The sequence below is a fragment of the Acipenser ruthenus genome, chromosome 3, assembly GCF_902713425.1.
Source record: "Acipenser ruthenus chromosome 3, fAciRut3.2 maternal haplotype, whole genome shotgun sequence".
Lineage (NCBI taxonomy): Eukaryota > Metazoa > Chordata > Actinopteri > Acipenseriformes > Acipenseridae > Acipenser > Acipenser ruthenus.
The window spans coordinates 4,033,254-4,046,939 of NC_081191.1; the positions used below are offsets into that span (position 1 = coordinate 4,033,254).

Genomic DNA, 13,686 nt, shown 5'->3' on the forward strand with positions numbered 1-13,686 from the left:
TTGTAGATGATGCTAATAGTGCGTTTAATTAATTGTGTGTTTTTTGTGTGTGTGTGTGTGTATTTGTGAATGACTTAAGAGATGAGACTCGAAAGCCATATTTGGTTCCTTGAAGTGCCAGGTATGGCTTGCGAGCCATAGGTTGTTGACCCCTGGTTTAGGAGATCCAAACAGAATTATGCCATTATTCGCTGCAGTTTTCCCATTAATAGATGACCTGATTAAAATAAAAAGTTAAGGGCGAAACTGGTGTTACAGCAACTGCCCAACCGAACCACCTTAAGGCAGTACATACCAGCGTAAACAGAACCCTGAAAAAATAAACTACCTAATTTCTCAGTGGGACCAGGCGCTCCCACTGATTCCTGTGCATCCTGCATCTCTTCCAGAGAAGCGCTTTCTCCCTCCTTCCCTGGCGATGCCCTTCCTGCTCTCCTTTCCTCCTTGTCTTTATTGCTGTTGGCACTGGTACGAGGTTTACAGGATCCTTTGTTCTTGGCAGCAGCTGTTGCTACTTTGACCAGGGCAATCCAATCCTGATAATAATACAAAATAAATAAATAATAATAAAAATGTGTATATATATATATATATATATATATATATATATATATATATATATATATATATATATATATATACACACACACTGTTACAGTCAGAATATATTCGTGTACATCTATGTCATCAGTAAGATCAAACTGACCCTTTCCTTGATAATCATAGAACTATTGTTGTATGAGAAAATCAGTTGCTATTATTTTCTCAGTAACAAACATGAAAACCACAAATGAAAAATGATCACAGTAAGTTCTGTGTCAACATTGAGGTAATGCTGATATGAGTACACCCATGTTGAAAGGTTTACTTTGAAGTGTAAAAACATTGTTTTTACTAATTGAGGGTGGAATGTATTGCTACAGCGTTATACCTTTAGAAGCACAGGTATGTCATGATCATTCTACTTTGTGCTTTTATTATATTGCCCTTGCAATTGTTATACATCACTGATCATGTGAAAGCCATAAGAATATTACACATATGGCACATAAATAGATGCTACTCATTAACACAAGACATTTACTGTACTTCTTCGAGCATACAAAACCCAACACTTGTTAAATTTACAGAAGATTTGTTAAAAAGTAGCTGTTTAAAGCTGAAGTGTCCCATAATCCAATTCAATTTTATAAAAAAAAAAACATTATATATAATGTTTTTGTTTTTTGATGAGAAAGCTTTACAGAAACACCTATATAAGGTTACAAGCAATACATTTAAAAACTACATGGGACACTACACTTTTAAAGCATTCTCTAAACAATCACCCATTGGAGGCGGCCAGAATGGTATAATAAGCATGCTCCGGGTCTACTAAAAAAAGCAGAAAGGGGCGTCACTACCCAACTCTGACCGCTCCAAACCAGTATCTCAAGATCCCGGCAAATACAGTTCATTGAGACAGACAGGCTGAAAGGCAGATTAAAGAAAAAGAATCACAGCATTTTTACCTGCTCATTCTTATAGGCTAACTAGAGCTCTGGGAGATGGACTTTGTTTTTGTTTTTTACAGGCAAGAAGATGCTGACACTGTCTGAACCTTACTAGTACAAAAAGAAAGTTTAAATAAATGAAGAAATACGTTGTTTTTATTGTTTGTTTGTTTTACTTATGAAATAAATCTCTACAGAAATTAATTTCCCTACATAAAAATAAGAATATGTCATTTGATATATTACAGTAAAGCATATATATATATATATATATATATATATATATATATATATATATATATATATATATATATATATATATATATATATATATATATATATATATATTCATATATATATATATATATTCCAAAATAATATTATCCATTATATAAATTCTGGCAACTTTTGCCAGTTTATTACATTTACTCACAATGATAGCCCACACATTGGAGAAAGTGTAATAAAAGCTCCTCCTTGTATACATTGCTATAACACCCCTTTGCATTGCTGAACCATTTGCCACAGGCATCTAGATTAAGGTCCTCTACAATATTCCAGGACTACCACCATGAGTAAAAGGTTAATGAAATAAAATATAAATTTGGATAGCCTGCTAAGTAGCAGTAATTTGTTTTATCAAGTAAATAATAATAATAATAATAATAAAATCATAGCATTACATTTCCTTGTAAAGTAATTACTGCTTGAATTGGTGTACAGTCAGCACTCACATATCCGACCCTATAAAACTTTGACTTCAGTGACGGTTAAACGCCTGTGACGCATAACTGATTATTTCACTGTGGCCCATTCCAACCCTTGTCCGTTTTTTCAGGCAACACAAAAAAGATACAATATCAAAAATATATAGCTGAAAGGACTGTTTTAAAATAAGTAGGCTTCCATTTAGATATACTGTATTGCTTTTGTTGGTACAGTGCTATATTTTCAGCAGAAGTATTTTAATTCAGAATGATATTATTCTGAAAATATCACTTGCCAAAAGAGACGGCAGGTGAACTGTAATCCGGTACGTATTGTAGCAGTATGTAAAATTTTCTTTTAACAACCCAACAGCAAAATGATACCCATGCACAGAGCTGCATACAACATAAAATGTAATGCAATTTAGCAAAAGATAAAAAAATAATAACAACAAATAAAAAAAGTTTCCAGAATTAAAACAGTATCCAAAATCAGTATTCAGAATTGCAGAATATAGTGCTCGGTAATGTCAGTTCACTTGAAAATGAATGCATAAAAACAACAACAAAATAAAAATACATCACAGTATCTAAAACTGTTTAATGATTAACTGTTACATTACCGTAGCTTGTCTCGTTCACTTTGTTGTGGCTGCATTTTCGTCATGTGAAACTGGAGGAAGCGCTTGTGTAACTGCACAATATAAGACACACTGATTTGGCATGCGAGAGAAAGAAAAAAACGCAGGCTGTGACGGATATTCAAATGAATTGTAACACTGAAGAGATGGGCTTTGTATCAGAAAACTAGTGACGGAGTTGGAAATCGTGTGTGACAGGTGAGTGCATTCATTTGTTACATATATATAATGGAGATTGATTTTATTTTTAATACAAGGGCGGTACAACACGACTGACGTGTATCTGGGTAACGGATATCCGAGTGCTGACTGTATAACACATGTATGTCCAAGAACACGGTTAAAATAACTTTCTACCATAAAAAAATAACAAAATGTGTGTCTGAAACAGGACTATTCACTGTCTGTCTGAGACTGTTGTAGTGGTTTAGGGGAAGTCAGCAATTCTATCCTGCACTCCTTCCCTGCATCATCCTTCACATAAAATTCAGCAATGCCCTGATGCATGTTACCTTCTGAAAAAGAGGAAAAGGGAAAATAGAACAGTCTTTGTCAATTATAAAATGCCATCAAGACTTCTAGACTAGGGTCATCTGCTACAGGAGGTACAACAAAACAACAGTATAGATAGCCAACAATTTATGCAGGATCATTAAAGAGAAAGTGTTGTCGGGGCACAATGATTATGGAGTTTTAATTGAAATAGGTGAAATAACCTTGTAGTGCAGGATTATGACACCCAACTTCAACAATCCCCCATAAATTAAGAACAGAGGCTTGCAGCACCTTTAGAGGAATGCTTGCTCACTCGTATCACGTACTATCCTTGAGAGCCACTAGATTGGTAGGAGCTGACCGAAGGCCCAGGATTTCATAAATCCCCACATGCAGGTTGGAAGGGCTCACAGTGAGAGAGCTCAGAACCCTCAGTTGATCACTCAGATTCAGCCCATTGTTAACTAACATCTCAAGACATCATAATGCCTGTTTAGAAATATTTTATTCTGGGATGTTTAATTACAAAATTATGAAATGAACACTTTCTTTATAATGCTCAAGTACATAATTTGTCCAACCCACTTTCTGATTTCTAAAGCTCTGTGATAAGACAAGTATCCACAATTTTTAAAAACCTCAACTGTTGGATACCTATATAAAGCCAAGCAGAGAACCAGACTCTGATGATAGTTCCATGTAGTCAGTGCTGTACCCCTGCACCCATAATATAGAAAAGAGCTGTCTCTGAGGATTATTAAATATTAGTAAATATCAAACTCTACTTTTCCTAGTTTTAGAAATTCTTGGATAAACCAAGTTGGTTAGTTGGTTCAGTAATGCTTAAACTGCAGCCCATGCGATTAAAAGACAGAACTTCAGAGAATAGAATTGTTAAAAATAAAACACAGCCTATTTAGTAACCTGTGGTGAATTCCGAATCATAGCTCTCATGACAACCATATGTAGCATGAAGTCATGAAAAAGCATGCAAAGACCCCAACACATGTTATTTTTCAATTTTCAATATGCAATGCCCCCCCCCCCCCCCCCCCCCCCATGCAAAAAAGGGTTAAAAGTAACTTGTATATAAAGACCACCCGTCTATGACAACGTTATATATGCTGGTCACTAGGAGCAGTCTATATATGCAGTTATTAACAGTAAACTTGTTAATACTGCTAGCAACTTGAAGGATAACAGAAAGAAGATCACAACAGAAAGATTTTTTTTTGACCTAGCCTACCTGTCCTTTTGCATCTTCAGGCATTGATTTGATATGCATTCTTTTCACACAGCGAATTACTCCATCATAGAACTGTACTGTGTAGGTACCTGAAAACCAGAATACTAATATTAAGCACTGCTTTTGGAATATATGTATAGGCACAGTTCGTTCCAGAAACTAAACATTCTTAAATCATTTTACTAAGTTTATTTCAGTTTAACAGAAACTAAAAATAAGTAAATACATTTTAAAATTAAAATAATAACAACAACAATGGTTCTAAAAAGAATTCGGATTAATTTGCTGACGCCAATTTACATACCTTCCTTGCTAACAGATTCTACCTTAGCAGGGTAGTAGCGACAATCTGTCCAGCGAGCTAATACTTCTTCTCCAGATCTCAAAACCTACATGACATCAAGAATCATATCAAAGCCTTTAGTCTGATGAAAAGGCAACCTAACAGTTATTTTGCATAAAGTTACAAAATAATTCTAAACTCTGCAATCAGTCAAGCAAAATAAAGCAAACTTAAGCCACATACTTGTGTTTTTAAACTTTAAACAAACCCAACAGGTTTTGCAAATAATGAGAAAAAAAACAGGGTTGGCTGATTTAAATCAAGTTGATTTAAATCATTTAAAAATAAAATCATTGAAATAATTTTAGCAGTTACTACCTATTGTATATAGGTTCTCAAGGAAAATACATGAAAAGTATGTTTTAAAAACCTTTTAACACAAACAGTTTAAACTCTTACTGTCTATAAACTAAAACTCTTAGGGCTGTATTCTGATCACAGCACAAATGCGAGTGCAAGTGTGAACGGCGCTTGCCCCTGATTCTGTGGCGCATAAATGGAGTGAAGATGTAAACAAAAATACTGCACTGAAATGGTATTCTGAAGACGTGTCTTGCCCCGTTATAGAGCACCTGCCCCATCATTAACATATTTACAGAAGCGATTCTGATGACAGTGCAATGAGGTCCCAAATAGACAATTGAGCACTGTGTTAAGACCCGCTGAAAATAACAACTGCGTGTGTTTGGACTGACACTGAAAGAGGAAATCAAAGAAAGAAAAGTAAAAGAAAAGAATGACTGGGATGAGTGAGGGGGGGTTTTCTCTGGCGTACTCCATCGCCAAATTCTTGTAGTTCACATTTAGAGGATGCCACAATGATACATAATGTTCTTTATTTATGTATTCATTTAAGATTGAGTAATTTAGTTTGGTATGTAACTAACTATTCACAAACCACTATTTCCAACATCCTTGAATTTACAGTTTGGAGGTACTGTAGAGCTACAACTACGGTAGTACACAAAAAAAAATAATCAAAAAAAATTGTTAAACAAATAATCTATTTTTTTATTATTATTATTATTATTATTATTTTTTAAATAAAAAAAATCACCAACCCTGGAAAAAGCCCTACCGGACAGTTTATGACCCTTTCCAAAAATGCCATCCCTCTAATATCTAAAATGTGTGTATGTGTGTGGTGACTGAATTATATTTGTGATCCACCTGATAATTTTATCCATTTTAGAAGGTGACGAATACAAGGAGTTAAATATCCAATTGGCTGTATATTTGGGGTGTCATTGTTATATTGGAATATATTACTTGTTTTGATTGCTGTAACTCTGTTTGGTCCTCAGTGCTGGCTGTACATCCAGGATGCTCACGGAGACGAGATGCTCTCATCTCGCTGAGACTCTCCTGGTAAAATATGTTTATAAAATATTGATTAACAATTGGTAAGTGGCTACAGCCAATTTGAAGAAAGCACTCCAAATAAAGAAATCAGTTCAAATCAAATGAAATTAAATCGTTAGATTTATTGTCAATAACTGATAAATGGTCCATTTATTTGTAGGTGCTATTCCATTAAGGCTAAGGACAAGAGGTCTTATTAAATAGAGCCTGCTAGTATAATCTGACAGTACAATGGACATGCTTGATATGTGACTACCTCAGTATGGTTCATGAAGGTTCTGCACTATTAGTGGTGCCACATTTAAACACAAATATGAAAAAGAGATAAAGGTTCCACATATTAATGACATAATAGACCATATTTAAAATGTTTTTACACACACATTTACTTTTTTCTTTTGTAAAAGGATAATCAAAATGTATTCTACCTATCAATGACATATTCTAAAAATGCATATTCAATAACAGACCCATGACAAGAAAGAAAAGGCACTTACAGACTGTTCCTCCTCCTCCTCCTTAAGTCCTTCTTTCCGCAGTACTGGTCGTTCAAATGGACGCAGCCGATTGCTGTCCCAAAAAATCCACTCATCATATCGATGACTCCAACGATCAAAGTGGACTAGCATCTTCCCCTCCTCATAGTCAATCTTTTCAATACGTGAAGGATACCTGGTGGGGGGGTTCATATTATGTCTTAAACAGAGGGATGCAGTCCTCTAAGCAGCAAGTCCAACAAATCTGCCTCACTTCATATGAACATGAGACCTAGGTGCATGGGAATTGGCAAATGAACCTATAGTGGTGAGCTTAGTGTAGAAAAAAATAAAAGCAACTTTAGGCCTGGTTCATACTTCAGTCATCATTTCTGGTTGAAGTCGAGAGTGTGTGACAGGTTGGAATTACGTCATCCACATTCAACGTGCGTCTTTTTTGGAAAGCCATACAGCCTTTTCTCATGCGCCTGCGTCCTGAAATTGCAGGGGGTCGGATGATGTTGAAAAATGTCAACATTTGCTGCATGGTCATACGCTGGTAACCATCATGGAACAAGACTTTGAGGAACTTTTAATAGAAAAAGTTTGTAAACATCCACAGTTACAGAACCCCTCACTTCAATAATGCAGAGATGCCTAAAGAATAGAAACACAGTGGGTGTGTACTGGCAAACAAATAGAAAAGGACTGGACAGAATGTAAAGTCTGATGGAGAAAAATGATTGACAGATTTGTGAAGAGCAAGAAAACCCTTGAAGTAAAGAGTGGAGTCGGAAGCTTGTGGCCACACTGCTAGGAATTGCCAGTTGCTATGTACAGTCTTTCTGCAGGTGTCACTGGCATCGCATTTGTATTTTTGAGTTGAAGCAATGGTCCCAATCTGCTTAACAGACTGTCATTCTAAAATATCTTTCAGTGTCACATACCCACATCTCTCTAATTAATGTATGAAATTCTCCCTTTCAGAGTCTCTGTTGGTTGACAGGATGGATATAGCAACATTTTTTATTTATTTTTAAGTCTCTTGTATATTACGTATAAACTCAGCACATCTCCTAAAATGCCAATTTTTCCAACGTCACGAATGCAGTCTGTATTTAAATTATGAACTACAGCTGTGACCACTTTGTGCAGTAAAAGGGCTGCAAAAGGATGCATCCTTCATCCAGCTAATAGTGAAGCTGCACAGCTTTTATAGCTGTATGCGCCTGACGTATCGCATTCATCTGGGACAGAAGTATGAACCAGGATTTAGTTAGTAGTCAGTTAAGGTGATATCACAATATGCAAAATGGAATGGAATGTCTGCTGTAGGAAAGAAAAAACTGAAAGTGAGATTGTGCACACCAGTTAAGCCATCATATTCTGCAGCACAGGGAACAGACAATAACAGGCAGCAGCTTTGGAAGAAGCTGCAGATCAGCTATATACGGAAAACACATTACTTCACATACTAATGCTATAAAACACACATGATCATCTCAAACCTAATTTCCATCTTCCCAATAGTAGGTAAAAACATACCAAGTTCCAACAATATTGCCTACAGCGAACTACAAAGACCTGGAGAGAAATTATAGGACTAGTTTTTCATTTTAGTTGCAGTTATTAATAGAATAGCTCTGAAAATAAAGTGAAAGCACATTTTATTACCTACAGCTGGGGATGAAGTGGTGACAGTATAGTGGAGGGCGCAGTACATTGTGTGTCACACTACAGGGTTTGACATAAATACAGAGAACCGATTATCCAAATGTGATGAACTTGTTAAGGAATGTGCAGTATCGTAATCTGGGGTCTATGGAGTATGTCTGTCAGCCTGTCATATTTTTACATATATCTAGAGAAACTATCTTAAATAAGAGAATCAGCATTTGGAAAAATTATGGAGGCATCTGTCTCTCTGCCTATATGTCAAACTTACATGTTTACTTGTGGGTACAGTCAATGTAGGCCATGGAGGTTTACTTGTTCATGTTACTTATTTTGTATTTACAGTAGTGGTGTGCGGGATGTATGTCATGTGGCAAAGTAACATTCTTATTTCCAGGGCAGCTCGAAAACCCTAAAATATAATTGCAGCCTAAATTAGGTTGCTTCATTCTCATTGCTCAGAAAATAAAGTATAAACACTGACAGAATAACACCCCAAAATACTTTTGAAACAGCCATTCCAATACTTATAAAATATTTTTCTTCACCATTTTTGCAGGTAGTCCTGAGCCTCCACGCGAGCACCAACCTCAAAGGTGATTCCTGGACGATTAGGGGGCTTCTTGCTCATCTTCACCTTTCTGCCAGCTTTTAAAGATTTGTTTTTTTAACTATGTCTATAAAACAAAGAGATTGGTTTCAGAATATCTGTAACAACAGCACATGGTTTTACATATAGTGTATTCAACACCCTACGTTGCTTAAAAATAATAATAATAATAATAATAATAATACTACAAATTTAGTTTAAAAAAAAACACAGAACGTATTTATCATTTCGTTGTAAAAAATAGCAATTGGAAGATGTTTACTACGTTTTCAAATTGACCCAACAAAGCAATAAAAGTTAAAATAACGCCAGATGTGAAATCAAAACATAGTTTGATGTGCAAGTAAACAAAAACGCGTTGCTGGGTTAACTCAGGTCTGAGCTTTAAAATCGGGTTTGCAGTAAACCCCATGCCCATAGCCTGGTTAAGTAATGCAATTTCCTTTCAGCAATGGCCTCTGTTTGGTTGTATTTGTTATTTATTTTGTACCAGTTAACATAACAGCAGGGATTTTTGAAAACATTAACGGAGCACTTTACAATAATAAATGCAATGCACTTGTATGTCACTTACACTAATTTAAAAACAGCAAGTGTTATCACAAATGTGTATTTCTAGCACTTCTGTTTAGTTTAGTTTGAAGTAAATACCTGTAGTCTAATTTAAAATAAATTTGAATTCGGTTACAACCCAAATTTACTAGTTAACTGCAGTGAACAATACATTTCGGCCACATAATAAAAACATATGATTTAACACGTTTTCATGAAATGTCATTAAAAAAAAAAAAAAAAAAAATAACATTAAATAAAACTTGATACGCGAACTGTTGAAATAATTATTGTTGTGGGCCCAAGCGTTTTTACTTCCGATTACTTTTCGTGAGCTCCAATGTTAATTATTTATTTTAAACTGTATTATTCAAAACATCCGTATGGTATCTTGAGTGAACAATTAAATGATGTACCTTTAAATATTTACATACAATTTCTGATGAAAACTAAGTATTTTCCATATTCTACCTCTCTCCTCCTTTAACCCTCTCCCGAACCCAAACACTGCGGCGTCAGCACGTACGTAACCCCTACGTCGTCGAAGCCAAACAGGGAACAGACATCATGGTCACGTGTTCTGGGAGTATTGTAATATTATTACTAGAACGTTTTAAATAGCTTTACACCAGTTTGGTAAACGGCAAATTAAAAGCTCTTCAAAAGTAAAATGTCTATATTATTTTGTAGAAATCTCAATATGTATATACATTTTATAGTCAACAGCACTTCTATAGATTTGTATAGTCAATACTTCTGTTTCTGTATAGATTTATATGATGTTATTTTTTTTTTTTTTAAATAAGGGATGGATTACTACACATTACTTTAAATAGCGTTTTTTTTTTTTGATTCCGAGAAATATTTACTCCTTGTCTTAATTTATGTACCAAAATATGTACAAAGGTTCATCTAACAGATTTCTACATTCTGACCTGTGCCCGTAATCTCCTGGAAAAACGGACCCAGTGTTGCCGAGGTCACAAGGCCACTAAAGTGTGATGTGTATTTCAGTCAAACTAGGATACATTTTTTTTGTTTGTTTGTTTACAAATAAACCTTGAGTGTACATGCATTTTGCTGCTGTACTGTTTTTATTTGATTTAGTGGGCTCTGCAGACATTTACTGCACAGGGTCCGAACACTGTATGATGCAGAGTAGAAACAGTCAGAGTTCTTCCAAGACTATTCATGTACCATCATCTTAACCCATTCAATGTCATTGTCATTTTACAGTAGTACCTAGGTAGAGGCTGGTCATTTTACAGTAGTGCCTAGGTAGAGGCTGGTCATTTTACAGTAGTACCTAGGTAGGGGCTGGTCATTTTACAGTAGTGCCTAGGTAGAGGCTGGTCATTTTACAGTAGTACCTAGGTAGAGGCTGGTCATTTTACAGTAGTACCTAGGTAGAGGCTGGTCATTTTACAGTAGTACCTAGGTAGAGGCTGGTCATTTTACAGTAGTACCTAGGTAGAGGCTGGTCATTTTACAGTAGTGCCTAGGTAGAGGCTGGTCATTTTACAGTAGTACCTAGGTAGGGGCTGGTCATTTTACAGTAGTACCTAGGTAGAGGCTGGTCATTTTACAGTAGTACCTAGGTAGGGGCTGGTCATTTTACAGTAGTACCTAGGTAGGGGCTGGTCATTTTACAGTAGTACCTTGGTAGGGGCTGGTCATTTTACAGTAGTACCTAGGTAGGGGCTGGTCATTTTACAGTAGTACCTAGGTAGGGGCTGATCATTTTACAGTAGTACCTAGGTAGGGGCTGGTAATTTTACAGTAGTACCGACGTAGGGGCTGGTCATTTTACAGTAGTACCGACATAGTGGCTGATCATTTTACAGTAGTACCTAGGTATAGGCTGGTCATTTTATAGTAGTACCTAGGTAGAGGCTGGTCATTTTACAGTAGTACCCAGGTAGGGGCTGGTCATTTTACAGTAGTACCTAGGTAGAGGCTGGTCATTTTATAGTAGTACCTAGGTAGTGGCTGGTCATTTTACAGTAGTGCCTAGGTAGAGGCTGGTCATTTTACAGTAGTACCTAGGTAGAGGCTGATCATTTTACAGTAATGCAGCGTAATTACAAGAGTAGCCTAATCACTTTCAGACATTATTATTCTTATTATTTAATTATTAAGCAGACGCTTTTATCCAAAACGACTTACAGAAATTAAACAAAATATTACAGGCAATATTACAGATTGAAAAATATCATACAAAATTACAGGCAATAAAAATGCAAAACAAACACATATGTACAATATATACAAAATACATATTAATAAAGGAAAATACAAAAATATATATAAGTAGGTGTGGAAGGGTGGTGGGCAATTCACTGACACACACACGGGAGACAGACGGTTTTATTTGAAACACCGCACTGGTTCCCAGTTTTATTTAAGTGGGTGGCGCGGGTGCTGCAACTTCCCTTATACCAATGATGGTAAACCGGGGTTGCACTTGTATCAGCACACACAGGTGCTCTGAAATAATAATGAAAACCAAAGGCGAAATAAAAAGTAATAAACACAGTAATAAACCTACAAAATAAAGGTGCTGCTTACGCAGTGCCCCCACTGTTACATATCCTCCCCCTTAGAATGGCACCACCAGTCCATTCGAAAATCTTACACCCCCATGCCTTCCCGAGAGAAAAAATCTGCATTTTGATGCAGTTTCCCTGCGTGGTGGACTACCCTGAAGGCATAGGGCTGCAGGGCCAAGTACCACTGCGTGATTCTGGCGTTGTTAGCCTTCATCCGGTGAAGCCATGCTAAGGGGGCATGATCTGTAACCAGGGTGACGTGTGGCCCCAGGAGGTAGTACTGGAGTGACTCGACTGCCTATTTTACTGCGAGATACTCCTTATCGATGGAACTATAGTTTTTCTCGCGTGGAAGGAGCTTCCTGCTGATATACAGGACCAGGTGCTCGCTTCCCCGCACCTCCTGAGACAACACTGCCCTGACACCTGTCTCTGACTCATCCATCTGCAGGGTGAACCTCCTACTGAAATCAGGACTGCATAACACTGGCTTGCTACACAGCATTCGCTTCTAAGCGAGAAAGGCTCTCTGGCATGGCTCCGTCCACTGAAGCATATTTGGGGCAGCCTTCCGGGTGAGGTCTGTCAAGGGAGCAGCGAGCGTGGCGAAGCTCGGGATGAACTTCTTATTATAGCCCTCTAGTCCCAAGAAAGAGCGCACCTGGGTTTTGGTCGTAGGGACCGGCCAGTCAGCCAAGGCTTTCACCTTAGCAATCAGCGGTCTGATCTGGCCGGTCCCTACTCGATACCCCAAATACTCCAACTCACTCTTCCCAATGGCACATTTCTTTGGGTTAGCAGTGAGCCCAGCCTCCCGCAAGGATTGCAATACCGCCGCCACAGATGACTCGGCCAAGCAGCGACGTACTGCTGATGGGGCCGCAAAATGTGATCCATCATCCTCTGGAAAGTGGCTGGTGCTCCGTGCAACCCAAAGGGCATGGTCCTAAATTGGTACAACCCGAAAGGAGTCCAAAACTCTGTCTTCTCTCTGGATTCCGGGGTCAGGAGTATCTGCCAGTACCCCTTCGTTAAATCCAGTGCCGTCATAAAATGAGCCGTGCCTAGACGCTCCAGCAACTCATCTACCCGGGACATGGGATAAGCGTCAAACTTAGCGTCAGGTTCCAGGTCTGTGACGTCATCTGCTTGTGCCACTAACAAAGCCTCCTGTTGCAACCAGAGCTTCAAGAGGTTTACATGATAAATGTGCTTTTCTCTCCATCACACCAGCTAGCAGATCTCATAATCTACCGTCCCAACCCGGCGTGTAACCTCATAAGGTCCTTGCCACTTCGCCAGAATTTAAGACTCAGAGCTGGGTAACAATAGAAGCACTTCATCCTCCGGCTGAAACCTCCTTAAAGGGATGAGGAATGAGCAATTGGTGACACACTTCCCCAGTCTGTGGTAATTTCTCAACACTGTACAAGAGATCTCGATTAATTTCAAAGTGTGGGTACAACCACCCGACCATTGTTGAACGAAGACAAAAAACTTCAGCTTCATCCATATTAACTTTGTACAACAAAGTACAT

At 37.5% G+C, this 13,686-nt stretch overlaps 1 protein-coding gene across 10 annotated transcripts in view; it reads right to left on the reverse strand.

The window, feature by feature from the left end:
• LOC117394738 (PHD finger protein 20-like protein 1) overlaps positions 1-10,171 on the reverse strand; it is a 32,393-nt gene extending 22,222 nt beyond the window's left edge. For 3 of the 10 annotated variants that reach the window (XR_009311335.1, XM_059010528.1, XM_059010483.1), the window contains exons 1-7: positions 10,016-10,171; positions 8,986-9,114; positions 6,785-6,959; positions 6,195-6,290; positions 4,887-4,971; positions 4,583-4,671; positions 329-536 (exon numbers count right to left, since the gene is read on the reverse strand). Coding sequence is in view for 9 of the 10 variants with exons in the window: in XM_059010528.1 (XP_058866511.1) it covers positions 329-536; positions 4,583-4,671; positions 4,887-4,971; positions 6,195-6,290; positions 6,785-6,959; positions 8,986-9,068 (736 nt within the window). In the remaining variant the exon portion in view is untranslated. Of the gene's footprint in view, positions 1-328; positions 537-1,511; positions 1,718-2,823; positions 4,357-4,582; positions 4,672-4,886; positions 4,972-6,194; positions 6,291-6,784; positions 6,960-8,985; positions 9,115-9,621; positions 9,643-9,698; positions 9,721-10,015 lie in introns of those variants that run through there. The other 7 variants (XM_059010493.1, XM_059010504.1, XM_059010511.1 and 4 more) reach the window with 7 other exon arrangements.
• Between the last annotated feature and the right edge of the window lie 3,515 nt (positions 10,172-13,686).